The following is a 19603-nucleotide window of genomic DNA, read 5'->3' as shown; positions in this document are numbered from 1 at the left end:
CTATTTCAACCACATATTAACAAATGAGCATTTGTTAATATGTGGTTGGACTTGCAAGCAAAAATGAGCATGTTTGGAAGCAAAAATGTTCATTTTTGCTTGCAAGTCTGTCTGGACGAATGTCAATTTCTATTTATGTAGGTAGACCAGACAGACTTGCAAGCAACATTCATTTACTGTATAATAGTTCTTTAGTAGTTATATTACAACCTTAGCTTTATTTATGACTAGATAGCACTGTGTGAATTGTTCACGCCAATGAAGTGTCTATATAAAGGCAAAGTTTGTGAGTTTGGATGTTCGGTGTAAACTCCGGTATTAGTGATCTGATTATGAAAATTGTTTTATACTGGATAGCTCATTTATCGAAGAATGCTATGCCTAGCTAGATAAGGATAATATTACATATAATAGCCTATATAACATCACGCAACGACTAATAGGAGCGGAGTTGTAATGAGTAATGTCGCAAAAACGGATAAAAACGTGACGCTAAAGTTGTGGGGGTCAGCTATTATATAATAAAGTCATACTATTACTTTGCAATAATACAAAAATTACAGGCAATCTAGTAGTGCGTGTTGTAACCCATACTTTCCTGCTACAAAACTCTTATAACCATAAAAAGCCCGCATAATAATTTTACATGTTCCACATGGGCTGGCTATGCAAATCGTGGTAATAATTTCTCAGCACATTCAAATTGAAACAAAAGCGCCCCCTAACAACGTTCGCGCCTTTGTTATAATGTAATAAAGTAGTTATTATAACTGCTAATGACACTCGAGTTAGCTCTTGGACTATAAAGCAGGGTGTTGTGACGAATTGTGTAACTAGGGATTTCTCACCGTCAAGCTTGCCCTTTGCCGAAATTAAAAGTGGAAGATAATTCTAATATTATGAATGTGTTAGTAAATTACATAGCTTAAAATAATGAATTAAATTGGAACTGCAAACAATATAGTATGCAATATAGTAGGATGAAAGAGGATTGTTAGTAATGTGGTCTAAAGGATCCATTGCTAGCAATGTACTATGCCAGGTCGACCTCCCTTCGGAAACATTTAGAGAAATTCTTAGCAAAGTCATGATGGGCTAACTAACCTGACCTCATACTCCTATTATCCTCCACAGGTATCCGCCAGAGAAAACCGTTAGCACGGGCAGGTGCACAATTAAATTATAATAAAATTTAAAAAAAAAACGTCATACACGACGGTCATTACAGAATATAGTGTGCTGCCCGTGGTACCTCTGATAGTGTTATTACAACATCTTACCCTTCACTTCAGAACATAACAGAGCAAGTTACTGTGCACTAGAATTGGGTAGGGCAATCGATTTCGTGAATAATTTCTAAAATTAATAATGTGTTTACATTTGTTTTAAATTCAAGGCACTGAGTTCTAGAGACATTGACGTGATTGAAACCTCACACCGACACACACTCGAGGAATGATCGATTATATTTGAGAGTAAACGGCCAGTTAGCTAGAATTTTTCAACATGTATGCCGAATATTGCCGGAGCCACTGGTGTACGCAAGCACTCTTCCGCAGCTCCGACGTCGGGGACCCGTGTCAATAGACGAGCGCTTATTATTTTTCTTATTAATTAGAACACCAAGTCAATCTTCAATAGGCAAGAATTCATTAAATGCACTGAAACGTATAGGTAACTGGAATTTCTTGTGATTTTTTTATCAGTTATAAAGATTAGGCACTTACCCGCTTTCCAAATTTGCAGGTCTGAAGTGACAGTAGGCTTATTTCTAAAAGGTGTGAAAATTTCAATGAAAATCTCTAGTTTATATTATATTTATGTATCAACAGCTAATTGATCTGTCTATATTATATAATCCAGCTAATTATATATTCCATACATTTTATTACACATATAGAGTATCTACAAATATTCAACAACAGAGGTGGCATAAAAATGTTATCTCTGAGATTGAGACTCAATGCGTAACTGCAGGGACCTTGTTGTAAGTATAATTTGTGAGGAATCTCTCTTACTCAAGTGCCATTTACTAGATTTGACTGCACACACTAAGGTGCAGTAGGTACATATACGAAACCTAAAACAAACGAATAAACCCACAAGCTTTCTAAATATAACTCGTGTTCGTTGTATCTTAAACGAAGAAAACAAAATTGAAATATTCTTGCTTTGTTTGCTCCTGGAAGGTGTATTCTATTTTAGGATCTCCTACATTTCCGATAAGAGTCCGACGGCTCGTATCGACGACGCCGTTCGATTGGCATATTGGTCGCTAGACCACGGTTCATCTGTCGATCGGACGGCTTGGCGGCTCTTCCGTCTAATGTGGCCCTAGTTTACGTTTAGTGTCGGTCCAGCCGATGTAAATAATTGGCTTTCACGGTACTTAATCATCAAACGAAACGAGCCTCATTAAAGAACATGAAAGATGAAACTCAAAATTGCTACTCATACTACATTGCGATTTACCGATAACAAAAGACACGTTCCGAATCAAAAAATTCACAATAACAGTTAAATCGAGGGTGTTTAAATGCCGACGAGGGGCGCGCGATATAATCGAGATGATTATGATAAATGGCCCCGTTCTTGTGTACAGGCAAACGCGAGGGAAGGCGGAATAGTTGTAGTTTCTGTCTATGTCCTGAGACTTTGAGGTAGCAATTGTGAATGTGAAACGCCAAAGATATCGCGTTATGGCCGATATTTATAGTAAGACATTTTACATTTAAAATATAATATTTTTACACCGAATATTCTTCGAAGTTCATTGTTAACAATAAATAAATATGTTGCATAAATATTAAATTGATCAATTTAACTCAATTGAACAATGTAAATTGGTTGCTCATTTTTGTAGAGAAATTACGTATTGTTAGCGTGGTAATTGAATGCAATGGAAATTAATTTACCTTGATTTTACACATTAACAAAAGCTGCAATTGGGCTTATTATATAATGAAGTGTCAATTCGTAAAGCGAAATTTTATTTTAAATTATTTCAAATTTCGACGAATGTTTTACAGATTGTTTCGATATACTCAAATTTTTAAACCTATCACTATAATGATACCACTCATACGTTGACATTCCGGAAGACTTGACGTTGTACCTGTTGCCTATATTTTCACTGACTCTATAAACAAAACACCGCTTAGAAAGCAAGCCGCTTGGCAGTTGAAATAGTTAAGAATGACTTCTAGTAAATCGTTATTCTTATATGTATATCTGAATTTTAAATAAAAATACCTATGTTAAATAAACTAAAAAATCTGTTTACAATAACAACCCTCCACAGTTTGCAATATTTGTTAGGATTTCGATCATATTCGATCGGAACGGGAATGAAGTTACGTTCCGCGGACGTCCAAATACAATTGTCGAAAGTGATTACGTTTCGATTTGTGTTCAAATTGGTGGGACGGGCGCCTGATTTGCTTCTGTTTCAAATTATTACTCTGCGAATATTGTGTGTATTTATAATTTACGTTTAATATTGCTCAGTAGGATGTCTGTATGAGCGTACTGTCACAACATTGTTATTATACGGTTCTTTTTATATAAATTACAATTTTTACAAAACAATCTTTATAATCTCTAGAAATTTTTACAGAATAAAACGTACTTTTAACCAGGAATAATCAAATCAATGTTTTCTAAGTTATATATTAATTCAAAATATTTATATATGTCCTTTACTGGTACAGATATATTCATTCATTATTGATGGGCTCAGTGGTCTAGCGATTTAGCACATCGGTATACCTACTTACTATGGTTGCGGGCTCGATTCCTCGCACAGTATAACCATTTGTATTCTATTTTTTTTATATTATACTGGGTGTTTCCTATGTATATTATGTATGTATATACAAAAAAATATAGTTAAGTATGTCCAGTACACATAATACAAGACTTGCTTAACTTGGATTGTCCAGGATTATCATTATTAGTAAATATTATTAGGATTCTTATAATATGTAAACATTATGGTAAGCCGCAAACATTAAGCATTTTGGGAGAACTTTGACTACGAGTCATATTTAGTCATTCATACATACATAAGTTACTTAGGTTATTTTTAAAGGGCTCCTCAAAAAACGTGTCGTTAACGTATATAATTATATAAATGCGAAATTGATATTTTTTAAACACATACATATATTTGAAAAATATATATTTGTACATATATAAAACGTCAATAATTAAGACGGATCTAAAATAAGTAAACTAGGAACGAAAAATTATAGATCTCTACAAGTAAGTATAAACGCGCAAATTCGGACCTGTTCGCTAGTATGGGGTACAGTAAGAGAAAAAGTGATTTTTGAACATTCATAGCGAGCTCTCCCATTTGTGTGTCTGCGTGGAGCGCGGAACCCTCGCACGTCTCGACCCCACAAACTAGATCAACAAAGCGAGCCATCGGCAAACATGCCCTTTATATGAAAATTGTACCACTGTAGTGGCCAAATGGAACATTTTCTTGACAGTTTGATGGAAGCCATGTTTGCTGGGGCATCGTTCCTCTGGCAGCTCGATTAAAGGTATTGACTGACGGAAAATTCGGGTGGGGCAGGTGTCACGTGAAATTGAAACTGTCATACCTTCTACTGTCTTTACCGACTTGAAAAAATTTTACCTGCCTTATTGGATTTCTAAAACTTTTGAACAGGAGAATTTGTCTGTTTGTTATACTTTCGTGCAATAAACAAATATTTTTACGTACAATTTGAACTGAGATGGATACATGGTACTTTCAAAGTCGCGCAGCCAAAAGTCGCGACCAGTTGTTTCTTTAGTGATTTTTAAAAGACTGTTGTGTTCCAATTCCAATAACATCTCACGCCTCCATATCTCTTGGTCAGGCCACATCCTAACAACAGATTTGTAAATAAATATATATGTATACTATCGGACATAGGGTAGTAAGAATTTCTAAATTATTTAGTATTTAGATTATAGAAATGTATCTATTCCATTTATTTATTATGGTGAGATTCTCATCTCACCGATAATAAATAAATGCATTTCTTATTAGAAATGTTTTCTGTACGACAATAACGACAGAGTTAGAATACAGAGTATTACTGCACCTACTGATGCCTTGCAAGATGTCAGGACAGAATAAAGCAAAATAATACTGGTATTAGAGAAGGAAAAATAAAAATACATTATATACAAAGCCGCTTGGATAAAATGGTGTAAGTTGGTTAAATTACCATCAGATGGGTCGTATGCTTGTTTTCCACTTATCAGGTATAAAAAAATCTCTCCTTATTAAGTAAGAAGATACCTAATATCCCAACAGTGGGACTATATAATTTTAATGATGATAAACATTATAAATGTTTATGATCTCCCCATTAAAATTCCAGCACGAGACAATAATCACAAACTTTATGAGCACTCCACATTTTGTCATTATGTAAGTAATAAGAAAGCAATATACAACCGCAATAAAATCCCTATCATGTTGGTAGTTAAGTGAATCAGCGCGAGCTAATGCCCAAAGCGGCACTCGAACCGAAACCCCTTCGGACATAACGACTGATTGGCGCTCACTAAATGAACCTTACGATGTTAGCCTTTTCTATAGTAATTACATACCCATTACCAGCACTAATCTCGGCGAAGCAAACAGGAGTATACACGCCAAAGATATATTAGACCTTATACACAATATTACAGAGTACATTTCTGGTTGCTAGACTATTGAAGTGTTATAAAGAATGTTTTTTTCGAAAGCGTTCTTATTACCTCAGCTGTAAACCTAAAATCGTTGGTCGAGCGTGAAGTGGTTGTGGTTATACGAAATGGTGTCTTAATTCGTTTTGCCAGGGTGTTGTTTGGCTTGCGGTAGGGTTATGTAGGGTGAAAATTTCTGAACTGAAGGAGTTAATGCGTGACGCACAAAAGACCAAATCACTGCCTCCCGACGTGAGGTCGCGCGTCAAAGAGCGAATTTGTATTCCAATTATGACACAGTAGTTTACTGATCGATACTGTTGATCATATTAGTCATTAACTTGTGATCGCACTACAATAAATTTAATAACACAGGACAACTCATACGGGGTCATGTACGACATTAAGCAGAAAACTAATAAATTTTATTTTTGTATATACTCAACAAAAATAAAATTTATTATGGTAATAACTTACAGTTATAACCACAAAGAAATATACCCAGACGCTAATATTTCAACAAACACCAAGACTTACTAATGAATAAAAGTGAATTCATTGAATGGAATTGAAGCAACAATATAATCGGAAACAATGAATAATAAAAAATAAGTAGGTACTAATTGTCCTGCATGAATGCTTAATAACGAGTTACAACAACAATCATGACATGATCAAAGATGAACCCATGGCTCAGATAAAAATATAAAGTTACGGTTCCATAAATTAAATAAGGAAATCGTCGAACCTCTGTCTCACCTATTTTAATCGTTATCAAGCTTGTCTTGCATCGTTAAAGGGCATTAAAGATATGGCAGTACAGGAAAAGACAAATCAAATCAAAAATAATTTATTCATTTACGACATTTTAGTCGCTTAAGACCGTTATTTTTTTATATTAATACATTTTCCCTACAGCGCAGTTCCAAATATAAACATTTTAAGCTAACGATGAAAACGTACCTAATCCGAAAATCGACAATGAAAATAAGAAAATATACGAATGCCTAACAATACTGCAGTATAAGGAAAGGCCATAAAATAATAATAAAAGCTTAATTAATCGATTTCAGTGCATTACTAGTGGCCCCTAGTCACTCGTTAGTGCAATTTTCATGACCCCCGGCATTAGCTATTTGATTGCGATTCGTGCCCCAGTCTCCGATTCAATAATGTTCGCCCTGCAGACATGTTTTGACGTCAGCGTTTGTTAAGACATATGATTATTGGTTAGTAATTGTGGCTGGAACTGATCAATGATTTATCATCAGTAACTACTACGCAGTATATTTTAAAAATATGTTTTTTTATATTCAGGGTGTAGAGTTCGGGGCGTAGGTACTTCGTTATTTGACACGGATGACGAGACGTCTACACTCGGGGAATGATTAATTATCGAAGCAGAACGACGTTTACATTCGGCAATATCTGTGGCTACCCTCTCTGGGATAGCAGTCGTAAAGGTATATTTTTATTAACTAATACAGATTTTATTTTATATGTAATCTCATATTTGAAGTATATTATTACTAGAGGTAACCCGTAATTTCACCTGCATAAAAATTTATTAATTATTTCACACCCTTTTAATTTTTTTATTAAAATTAGATAAAAGACATTCCATATTCGTACTCGTATTACAATCTATCGTCATATCAAATTTCATTAAGATCCATTCTGTCCGGAAAAGTTAAAAAACAAACACATTTATAAACTTACCTATACATTTACAATATTGTTGTTAAAGTATAAAGTACTTAGGTACAAATACTATACTGCAATATTATAATAGTGCAGTGAATATTTAAATAACACTACGTTCCCTTTTTTCCAGTTTTCCACTTACCCCCTGTTTGTTTAACACTGTTTGTGTGGTCCCGGGTGGCTCTGATCAAACGTTGAGCAAACGCAGTTTACAAAAACATTGTTTTATTGCAACACTTTCAGAAAAGGCTGAACAATTTTATGGATTTCGATCAATTTATAATTATATTTTATTTATGAGTTGAGTCTGAGTATAAAACTTAGATACGTTCATTGGTAAAAACTTGAGTCGCATACAAAGATAGGACATTGAAATCTCAAAAAACCGAATAATGCTATTTAAAGAAGCTTTATAAAATGAAAGTACATTTTATAAAGTTTGATTTTAAATGCACAAGAATAACCCGTTATTTAAATTAAATTTAATTTTATAATAAAATGTAGAAGTTCTGTAATATTTGATTGATAATATGATAATAATGGAAAGGCTTTTATAAAAAGAATTATAATGTTAAAACTTTCATTTTGTTATAATTGAAACTTTATTAATGACAACAATCTTTAGAACATTTAAAAACTTATTTGAATAATAAATAATAAATATATTGCTTGAAGTTATATCAATCAATACTTCCTTATTTAAACCCGTGCACAGGCATTTTTATTGAAACGGGCCAATTGTTCCCTTAGGAGTATAACCCCGATTCACAAGCACTTTAACCGCACCGGAGCCCAAAAATCACAAATCAAAACTATCCCTGCTCTGTTGTAATTCGAACCTTGTCCCTCGCGGTCGCATGTCAGCCGACACGCGCCTGCCACGAGGGTCAACATGGTCCGCTGAACTGAGCTAATATTTTCTAATGAAATAGAGACGCGCAATGCTGTCAGAATGACGACATTTTGACGTTCTTTATTAAAAGTACTATAAGCTTGGTGTACATACATACTGTATGACGGTGTGATGTCTTTTGTCTGGATTTCAAGTATTTTTTAACCGGCTTCAGAATAGAGACGACTTTCAAGTAGACTGTTTTTTGCGCGTATATTTGCCGATATATTAATACCTAACCCGTAGTCGTATAAAATGTAGTTTGTAAACCGTTTGGAATTAAATTTTAAACTAAGCGTATTTCCCTATATTATAAACTACAATCACAGATAACATAATATTACATACTACAATGCATTAACCGTACCCCAATCGGTAAACTCTTTGTTGCGATTGAGCACACACGCACATCAAAACAGACAGACAGACAAACATTTTAGTAGTCCCTGTTTTGGATTCTAATATATTACATTTATAATATCTCAACAAAAGTTGTTTTCTCTCATATTAGTCATGTACAGACAGAGTTCATTTACGTTTTTATTACATTCTTTATTACAATAAAACAGACGGTAAATAGTTATTGCAGTTTTTCTCTTTTTACATAAAAATCACAATTACAACTGACAACTGTCTTCGTTCTCATAGATTGCTATACATACATTTAAATTGAATATCATGACCGTTTTTTAAACAATCCGGAAAATATATTCCACAAAATCTTAAGATGTATCAGTAGATATATACCACATATATACAAATTGATTTATAATGCTACAGTAAATGATCTCGTAAAACACTCACGTACCAAGAAAAGTGGGGCCAGTTAACTCAAGTTCAGTTTAGTTAATGAAAAACTCTTCGTTAGTGGCTCTGCGAACATCTCGCCAATCTTATTTGTGAACTAGGAACATGGAATATTTCTTTGGGAATCAATTGGCTAAGAAGGCATATATTTATTTTGTTACTCAAATAGCTATTATATTTATTTAATTTTGTCAATCTTGCTATTTGGCAGTTTACATACACATAAAATCCTATACATGTATAGCTGAAAAACATTTATTTCAAAAATGCAACACGTTTTTTCTCGTTCTTTTTTTAATGAGTCTGCTTTATTTTATTCTACCGCTCATTCGGAATGAGCGGTAGAATAAAATAAATATATGACTATCCAAAGGAGATTATTTTAAATTTATTTTAATAAATATGATTTCTATTAGTACTCTTATTCTATTCACCAATATTAGATAAAAGTAGTATGCATGGATGAATATACAGAGATGAGTCTCACCCAGTTTAGCCAACCACGAAGCAGTTTCTTTGGAAGAGGTGATTCAGTTAGAGGATGGCAGTGAAATTGAAGGTACTTCTGTTTAATACTTTAGTCCATCTGATGAGACAAGATGGCAACTTACAAGGTGTTTCAACAGTTTTCTCTAAAAATAATATCCGTGGTGCTGTTCAGGCATATAAACTATGGATCTGGTGGGCCGTAACCTTTTTAGCCGATGTAATTCTACTATGTTCGATATACGAATCCTTTAAATAAAATCGAATTCGTATTCGAAAAATCATGTTATGTTCGTTCAAGTAAAACAATGAGTTATTATTATATCTGGGTTTCTGTTGTAATCGAGTCGATGCAGCATGTTTCATTTGATACTAACCGAGTTTTAAATAAGCTTCAAAAGCGATATTGATTTTTAAAGTAACTTTCTAGAGTAGTCCGTAGTATCCGTTAGAATTCCTTGATTGAAATTAAACTGTTATATAAAGACCAAGTACCAAGGGCCGAGTAATACAGAAACCTAATAGCGTTACTAGTTTGTAGCTAAACTGGGAGCCGGTAGGAAGAAGTCACTTCCTTATTTCTGTGCTACCCACCACTTAGTAAACTTCATTATATATAAATTCTATTTTTCCGTCCATTTCTGAACAAGGATGAACTCGGTAATGCAATCATAAGAATTTACAATATTTTCCAGACATTTTAAAATAGATAAAATTGTTGCAATTTTGCCTGTGTAGGTAGGTAACTCGTTTATTTACGTTTATTTATGTGTACCACAAATACCTTCATGACGGTAGTGCCAGATAGGGTACATTTTACCTCTGTCTTTTACTTTAGTCGGTTTGGTGAACGTTGAAACGTGTAAATTGTACAATTACATCAAGTACATTATCCATGCAACACGTAAAAATTTATGTTACATAATGGTTTTATGTTTGCATAGAATGTTACATGTCAGCTAAATTAATTTTATGAGATTATTTGATAAATAAATATACTAGTAGTAATATCGAGATAGTGATAGCAATAACCCTGGACAATTCTCACAGCGCTATCTAGTTCCAAATTAAGCAGTTTGTGTTTTGTACTAAACGCGTGATATAATACTCTGTATTGACTCTTTTCTATGTACATTATACATTATGTTTACTAAAAATGTATTGATTTCTTGTAAATACATATAATATACTAACTGACCCAGCAAACTATGTTTTGCCATGTAAATGAAAATCGCTACTTAAATAAATGGATTGACGGTAGAACATAGAAAATTTAGGGTTGTATATATTTTTATGCCATATTATAAAAAAAAAAAAACATCTAAAAATAGAAAAACTATTGGGTTGTAAAAGTCTTATCTGTTAGAGGTATGAAAAATAGATAGTAGTCAATTCTCAGACCTATTGAATTTCCATATCAATCAGTCAAGCCGTTTCGGAGGACTAAGGTAAGTAACATTGTGACACGATAATTTTATTCATAACATAATACCTATATATAGAAAACACCTAGACCCATTCAAACAATCAACATGGTTACAAATTTTTGTACCGTGCGAAGAAATGGACCTCCGCGGCTATCGGAAGTAAAGCGTTGTACTAAACCGCAAGTCCACATAGGTCGTCTATAATGATATATATACATTATCTATGTTTAGAATACATATTACATGCGACCAAAACCCATTCTTACTTATACTATTGTGAGTGTAAAATATTAACCATACACACAAGACTTTTCAAATTAACCTGTTATTTAAAAAACAGACTAATTTAACCATTTACAGAGTCGATGCAACAATTTTATTTAATTTGAATGTCCGATATAATGAGCTTAATTGGTTTAAATGCTGAAAACGTATAAAGAGTTACGCAATGGGGTTAATATACGCACTTATACATCAACACTATAAAGAGAATGCGCGAATTGATTATATCTAATCGAAATACATTTATTGTGGCCCTGTGTCCTATTGAATTCGGTTTTGTTAGATATATAATCAGAATTTGTGAATGCAAAAAAAATTCATAATACAAATCTTTCTTTACTATATCGAAGTATCATAAAAATATTAAACAAATGAAATTGTTCAGAATTTATATGGTACAGATGCTGTGCCTGCGGTGTTTACCTTCGTGAAGTTTATAGCCTAATATGTTATTCTGATTTTAATGAAACTTTACTAATTATAGTATATATAATTATATATATTATACTAAAGGCTTATTAAAACCCATACAGTAGTTTTTGCGTGAAAGAGTAACAAACTTTCATCCATCCATACTCAGAAACTTCGGTGTATATAATACTAGTTGTGCCCGCGACTTCGTCCTGACGTCCTGTTTATAAAATCTTTAAATTATTAATTATATTTAATGAACAGGTCAAAAAATAAGTTTCAAGCATCTACTATAGCTTTAAAAATAACTGTTGAATGACTGTTGACTGTTAAAAATGAATGATTAGGTTATTTTCAGAATACAAGTTAGTTCCAGGATTCTTGCCATATCCCTTAAAAATGTTTAATGTACTTAAACTATCTACTAAAATATAAAAGTCTATATACCATAGTATTATTAATAAAATAAAATGTAATAAAAATTCATATTGAAAAATGTATGCTCGTTAAAATATGTTAAAAAATATATTTCAGATTTCCCACTTATATATTAAATTTTTTAACCACGTCTTATGACCGAAAGCGAGTAAACTTAATGTTTCTGCAATATAGTAACACAGTCAGTGAAATTGCCAACATTTGCAATTCCCGAACCGGTCCGACCCGGGGGGACCGAAAAGAATATGTTTGAACACAATGGCACCGAGACACAAACGTGCTTTATGTGCTCTGGGTAACTGACCGTGGACAACAAACAGTAACGGCTCGGCTGTTTGGTTACCGTCCCTTGCTCACCTAATGGTCGAATAAAATTTATAGTTCATTAGGTACAATTGAGATGCACTCTCTTGACTTGGCTGAGATTTTTCGTTTTTCGTTATTTTTCGTAGATTACTGGAATGGCAAAGGTGATAATGAATGATTGGAAATTATGTCGTACTTGCCAACGATCTGCGCTGGCGGGCCTTTTGATTTCGAGTTTTCGATCTTTTGATTTCGAGTTCAGTTTCATTAGCCTATCATGACAATTTCACCAGCATTTATTAACTGTGTTTTCTACAATAGTATATTATATTACTAGTTTGAGGCTTCAAGTCCCCTACGGCCTAGCACTGTAGCCATGAATGTCATGTAATAACGAAATAAATTGTGATAACCGTGATTTTCTCTTCATGCATTGCTATTCCTGAGTACTGAGATGTTATCTCACTATCCAGGAATTTCAATTTTCTATTTTGCCTCTTAAGCAAAACAGATTTCCTTTGTTCAAATACTACTTCGATAAGATTACCATGATGCGAAAGATTGACACAGATGGAGAAATATGACCGAGAGAAAGTGATTCTGCTGGGCGGTCACGGCACTTAAAGTTAGGAAACCAATTTGAGGAAGAGAAGAAAATATGTTCACTAACCTGGTTGACGAAGATGCGTGTGTGCATCGAGTGTCGATTTCGACATAGCAGATAACGAATTGGTGCCATAGCCTGAAACAAAAATAACATAATATAATAATTTATAAAACAGGGATTCCTATTTTTATAGACAAAAATGACATGGATAATATGCCTGAGCCAGTGGTATACGCTGACAAGGATGGGGATGGCCCAGATGATGGACATGAATTAAGGTTAATTAACTCATGTGGTGGATTTACCAAGAATAAACTACGATGGTTTCCAGGAAGAACTCTGTGGAAGTCGTAATGAACCGAAAGTATATTGTTCCACTAGTTCTATTACTAACAGTCCCCTCTCCACTATTTGTGATTAATGATTTATGTTTAGTTAATATGCACATAATATATAGGTACTTCTTTAACTTAAAAAAAACCACTAACAAGTCCAAATGTTGGTATTTTAAAGTAAATATTAACGGAAATAAACAATAATTATTATTATATTATTGTTTATTTCAATTTATTATTTTACTGTAAATATCTTACATGATATTAATAAATCTTTTAAGTAATCATTGAGTTCGTTAATGAAAAAAATATTATATTCTTGTGATACAACGACTTTTTTCAATCTCGCATCAATTTGTTGAACCCCATTTATACTAAGTGTAATATAGTAGATACAATAACACAATTTGTTCTTATTGTGCCTCACAAAGATTGTATAAAACAATCAGCCGTCAATATCGAATGGCTAAGGACAAAGAAATGGCAAATTACCGATTTTTCCAATCTCCACTCACTCACAGCAATAATGCTATTATTCTATGTTGGTAAATTGAGTCCAATCGAGTTTCAACCTAAATGCAGGCCTTTAGAGACTGGTATCACTTGGAATATAAAATTCGGTAGAACATTAGGGGTACTTGATTAAAAAATGCCAATTCTTGTTTTTACTAATATTTTTTAGCTACAAATTCGCTCGTATTGGCTTGGTTTAGATTTATAAAATGATACAAAAATATTACTTATAAGCTATAATAAATACGCATACATATTTTGTAAAAAGTAAGAATTAATAAGTTTCGATTTCAGCTTGCACATGGTTTAAAAATTTGGGGGATTGCGTATATGAAATTATGAAATAGCTCATACATAAAACTAAACTTGTAGATTTTAATCTGTTTTAAGTGAGTATAGTAGTATAATAGTTAATACATGGAATAGATAAATTCCAACAATCTATCATTTAAATCGTATCATAATTAACATACCACCTCGGCTGTAGCATCGCAATCCATTCGTTGACAATATAGGCTATTATTTCTTCAGGGGGTGAACAATGCCTCGGGCTACTTCCCATTCTACGCTACACGAACTTACACCTTACTACAATTGACATTAAATATATTTTCAATTGCGTATATATTGAGGATTAGATACTCTTTGATGCTGCAATCAGATTTCACGCATTGTTAGCGTTGGAGCAACACTGTGGAAACTCTTTTGATTTCGGGTGTATTTTTGATTTCATGTCTTTCGGTTCTTTGATTTTTCTGGGGAGATAGTGATTGTTTTGTTAGACCGAGGGAGGTGACACTATTACACAAAATACTGCAAAGCATGATAATAGCCATCATATACTATCATGTAAAAAATAAAAACAGTTTCTATAGTAGCAGTATTGCTGCTTCTTAATCTATATTGATATATATTTTATTAATATTTTTGTTAAGATCAAGGCACAGGTATTATTTGTGAGCATATCCTCGCTATCTGATGGTGAGTCAGTATATCAGATGTATTGTTAATGATATACGTAATGGTTAAGTCCTTTCTTGACTGCATTCCATCACATTTGTTGTGTTTCGGCTAAAAGTGTTTATTTCAAGTGTTTATTCTATTAGTCTTTATATCACTAGATATAAGCAAAAGTATAAATTGACTATACTATTGAACTAAAATGCATAGACATTTTAGTTTGTCATGTCAAACTTACTACTATTAGGTTATGTTGTCGTATTAAAACACAAGATAAGATTAAATTTTATTTTAATTAGCTGTACTTTTATATAAAAATGTAAGCCTTGTTTATAGTATATGGCCGCAGGCGATTCACACTGTAGGCACTAATCGTCCCCCAAAATATCTCTCCGTGTCTTTGCTCTCATCCCAACACCCTGCAAACAGTTTTGACGCCAGAATCCTTTGATCTGGGGTAATGAGATATCTAATTTGTGGTTCTGACGGGTTTTCGGGATTTAATTTAAAAGTTTTGAGGGGCGTTCTATATCTGTTAGATGGGCGGTTATTATGTCGTTGTTTTTTGTGGGCACTAATATTGCGAATAATTTTCTTGGCGTGTGGGTTTAAATTAGTTATTGCAGTGGCTTTTAATAATAATATATCACGACTGTTATCATATATAGGATAGTCAGAGGCACTATTAAAATGTGTGAGCGAAGAACGCAACTACTTGAATGTAGAATTGGATTGGATTCCAGAGATAACGACAAATGTTGGTATGTTGAATGTTTTCTTTTATACTTATACACTGTTGTATATGAAAGATAAAAAGGCTGAGGGATGACCCGATGAGAAGTGACATTGTATATTTCAAGGGCGTCGAATGTAGCAATACGGAAATCGCACCATCATATTACGTCCATATTACCCGTCAGGTACTGCCATTTCCATTTTATTAATGTATAGTGATGAAATGTAACTGTGTACTGGCGGGGGATTAGTTAATGATGATTAGATAAACATAGAGTGTGGCAGACTGCGCATTGTGGCATATTAACCATGATGGTTTCCAGAGATAACCACGTAGACTGAATATGGTACGTATATTGCTAGTAATAGCGCCAGTTATCCCGATCATAAACTGTCGCCTTCCCGCTGCGATTTCGACGTAGATGTTATATCTACTATAGAATTAGTAATTTAAAGGACAATGAACCGAAACAGGGTAAAAAAGTGATCTGGTACCTAATTGCGGATTTCATATATATAATTATAAAGATGTTTTTCTTTTCATATCTATAACTGTGTTCCTAAACTATGATTTATCGGGGGTACATTTACGATCGTTTATAGTGCATGCTTTTACACTGTGTGCAGGGTCTGCGGTGTCTGGTTTCCATTGATCGATGGTCATATGGGACATTACATTTTTACTAGTTCATCCCAAACATAGAACAGTGTAGTTGCATGTTTTCCACAGTATTCTAATATTTATTGTACAGAAGAACAATACCCTTGAAGTTGAATTATATATGTTCTTTATTTTCTAAATTACATGTTGAACTTAATAAGTTAGTGTGTGGTATTTTCACCGTGCAGTGCAAGCACAGGTAAGATAATACTACAAGTAATAACAAATGAGTAGTAGAATATAAAATATGACTATTAAAAAAGCTATAGACAGGCATTTTTATAATCACACAAAATCTTAATTATGTGGAATTTGTACACATTTGTTTAATGACTACTAAGAATATATTAACTACATGAACTTGACATATACGCACCGTAACACAAAGTTCTTATATTATATTTATTTGAATAGAGATTAATTCCATTTTATTAGTATAATATAAATGTAGGTTTACATTGTTTGATTGTTTTTGAATCTCGGAGACTAAATTGGCAGCTGTAAATGTTAATTTTCAAATAATGTTCCCACCTGTCGCACAGATCTGCGATATCGATGTGTTTAATCATAAGTTATTACTTTACAATATTAAGGGTTTTGAATATAAATCCACAGATTATTTTTAAGTAAACTATAACAAAACATAAATTAATAAACATAAACCGTAAACAAACCTATTTAAAAAATGCAAAAAGCTGATAACACTGGTAATGTCAAATTTGTTTCCGGGATAAAAAACATATAAATATATATATATGATTTAACTAAGTTATAAACCCCTGCGCCTTAGTCTTACTTATTGTAATATATATCCTAGTTGCCTATTTTCTGAGATGTACATTGTGTAAATTATTAGTCTATACTGTTTTCTTATATTTCTGAATATTCTGCTGACATATATGTGTTTACTTTAACCGTCCTTTAAAATTTCCAGTGTCTGTAGCCTCACACTACATATATAAATCACTCTTACCACCCTTGTAGGTACCAAAGCGTACAAAAACATTCCGATTTTCATTTTAAATTACAATTCTCTCTGTCTATCTTCATAAATAGCTATATCTCCTTTTCGCTTCAGAGAACGCAAAACAATAGGGTGCTTATGGTTTCCCTCCTGACGCCTGAAGCGCTTTTTCCTTTATAACCCGTCTCGCTCTTTGTCTCTAATGAACACATCGTGTGCGAGCAGTGCAGACGATCGTGACAAAAGCCACTTTTAGTTAATTTTCGCAGCCGCCGCTAACTTTCTCTTCAACCCAAACTCCGGTTTAAGTAAGGTTTATTTTTAAGACCGCTTCTATTCTCGGTTGTTTTTTTTTATTTTTTGTGCTCTGTCTGGTTTTATGATGTATTCGTTTTATCACAGTGAAAGTATTCTATATTAAGTGGTACTAGTCTATATTAAGGAGTCTACACATGATACGATTTGGGAACTGCCAACAAATGGGCCTGTCCATGTGTTGGGTGCAGACCAACTAGTACTAGGGCATATCATACTCGACAGTTTGCAATTTTACTTTATTGTTTATTCTTGTACTTAATCTCAATTTGTCTATCCATCTCACGCCATCTTCTTCATTTAGTTAGTTTCAGTTAAGTACCAAGTGTAACTGAAGTAGACCACTAAATACAAAATACTATTCCAAATGTAGCTACCAATAAAATTATGAAATCATATTATTAAAGATGCCGCCTACAAATCGCAGTTAATGAATATCGTTTAGTTTACAGACGCAGGAGTTATTTAAAGTTCATTTGTAACTGGGGTATTCTTTTTGGGGAGAGCAAGGGTCACTGTGTTATGGTATTCTTATATCGATAGATAAGTCACGAATGATTTGGAATTCGTAATATATCTGTCGACAATAAGCCGTATATTGTCGATAGATATATTACGAATTTTAAATCATCACGGCTATTATCGTAGATGGGGTAGTCAGAGGCATTATCAACAATCGATGTTATGGTGAACGCCATACGATATGCCCATATTTTGATGGGTATGTACCAAACATTTTTATTCCAACCTGGCAGGAGACGAGTCTACCGCCGTCACTGAGATTATGTTTAGATATCGATATTTTCTTCAAGGAACAGTGAGTCATATTTATAGATTGCTTGTACGTGGTTTAAATTTTAATAAAAAAACAAATTTCAGAAGTTATTTAATTCCTCTTCGATTGTTACAATAATTCTCTACTACTGAATATATCTTGGTCCAATGCGAAAAAATATCGAATAGTTTTGTGAATATGCGTTACAATAATTGCACAGTGGGGAGCGGCGGTCGAATGCTCCTCGGGGCATTATGTCGTCATGGACCGACGCGACGAAAGCAAGGGGGCGATGCACGGCTTTGCTATAATTCATATTCATCGGTCATAATACAAAGGGTAATTGGTGATCTCAGAATAATAAAGATTCCACATAGAGAAAACCGTGGTAATTGTTTATTCTTAAAAATATGATGAGTAAAATAATACATATATATATACATCTTTGTATTGCCTAAGAATAGAAGAACGAACGACGACTAAGTATATACTTCGTTAAAAAACTCAAGTTTAATGTAGTTGTAATTGTCTCTTTTTGGAAATTTAGGGACATGAGAGCAAAATTGGGTTACGCTGCTTCTGTTCTTCCTTTCATTATATCTGGTTGCAAAAACAGAAAAAAATTGCTCTGGGGACAACAGGAGAACGAGACGGTACTGTCCCACATACGGTTACGTTAATTATAACCGTTACAAATTCGCATCGATCCCGAGCGACAATGGGACGACGAGCGTAACGCGCCGATAAAATGCCCCCCACGCGATAATCATCAAAATATTGCATCACTTACCGAAATATTGTAAGTGTCAATCAAAGAATTAAGTCGTCATTGTTGCTGGGAGCGGCGCGTGCACGCCGCGCGTCGCTCGCTCGCTTCGCTTAACGCTAGCGATCGCGTGCGCCATTTTAGTGCTCCATTGTTTTGATTTTTACGCGTAAAAAGCGATGTGATTTTGTTGTTGTATGCATGCCACTGTCCGTGTCAGGTATGCGGTAGCGTGAGTGTAAACACGAAACCTTAGGCGTCAATATTGTTCTCAATGTAACTAAATATCTAATACAATGTAGTAGGTAAGTAGGATAATACTTATGGATTTGTTTTGTATAATCCATAGCAATATGATTATGTCAAGTGTACGGGAGTATAAATATATATATGAAACTTTAAGTACATTTATACTACGTTAAAGGTATATATGAATGTATAATAGGTAGTACGAATATAAAAAAAAATACGTTTACAATTAAAAAAAATCACACACTGTGGATCATACAGTAGAAATAAAATTTTCAC

General features: G+C 33.5%; 1 protein-coding gene across 4 annotated transcripts in view; it reads right to left on the bottom strand.

Moving 5' to 3' along the window:
• The window catches only part of LOC131841565 (DNA-binding protein D-ETS-3-like), an 83622-nt gene that overhangs the window by 11719 nt on the left and 52300 nt on the right, over window positions 1-19603 (bottom strand). For all 4 annotated transcript variants that reach the window (XM_059189894.1, XM_059189887.1, XM_059189910.1 and 1 more), the window contains one exon: window positions 13115-13186. In XM_059189894.1, coding sequence (XP_059045877.1) covers window positions 13115-13186 — 72 coding nt within the window. The remainder of the gene's footprint in view (window positions 1-13114; window positions 13187-19603) is intronic.

This window comes from Achroia grisella, unplaced genomic scaffold (genome assembly GCF_030625045.1).
Source record: "Achroia grisella isolate CSIRO2021 unplaced genomic scaffold, CSIRO_AGI_Agris_v1 utg1064, whole genome shotgun sequence".
Classification (NCBI taxonomy): domain Eukaryota; kingdom Metazoa; phylum Arthropoda; class Insecta; order Lepidoptera; family Pyralidae; genus Achroia; species Achroia grisella.
The sequence above is the reverse complement of the archived record's forward strand: the minus strand, read 5'-3'. Positions and strand labels throughout refer to the sequence as shown.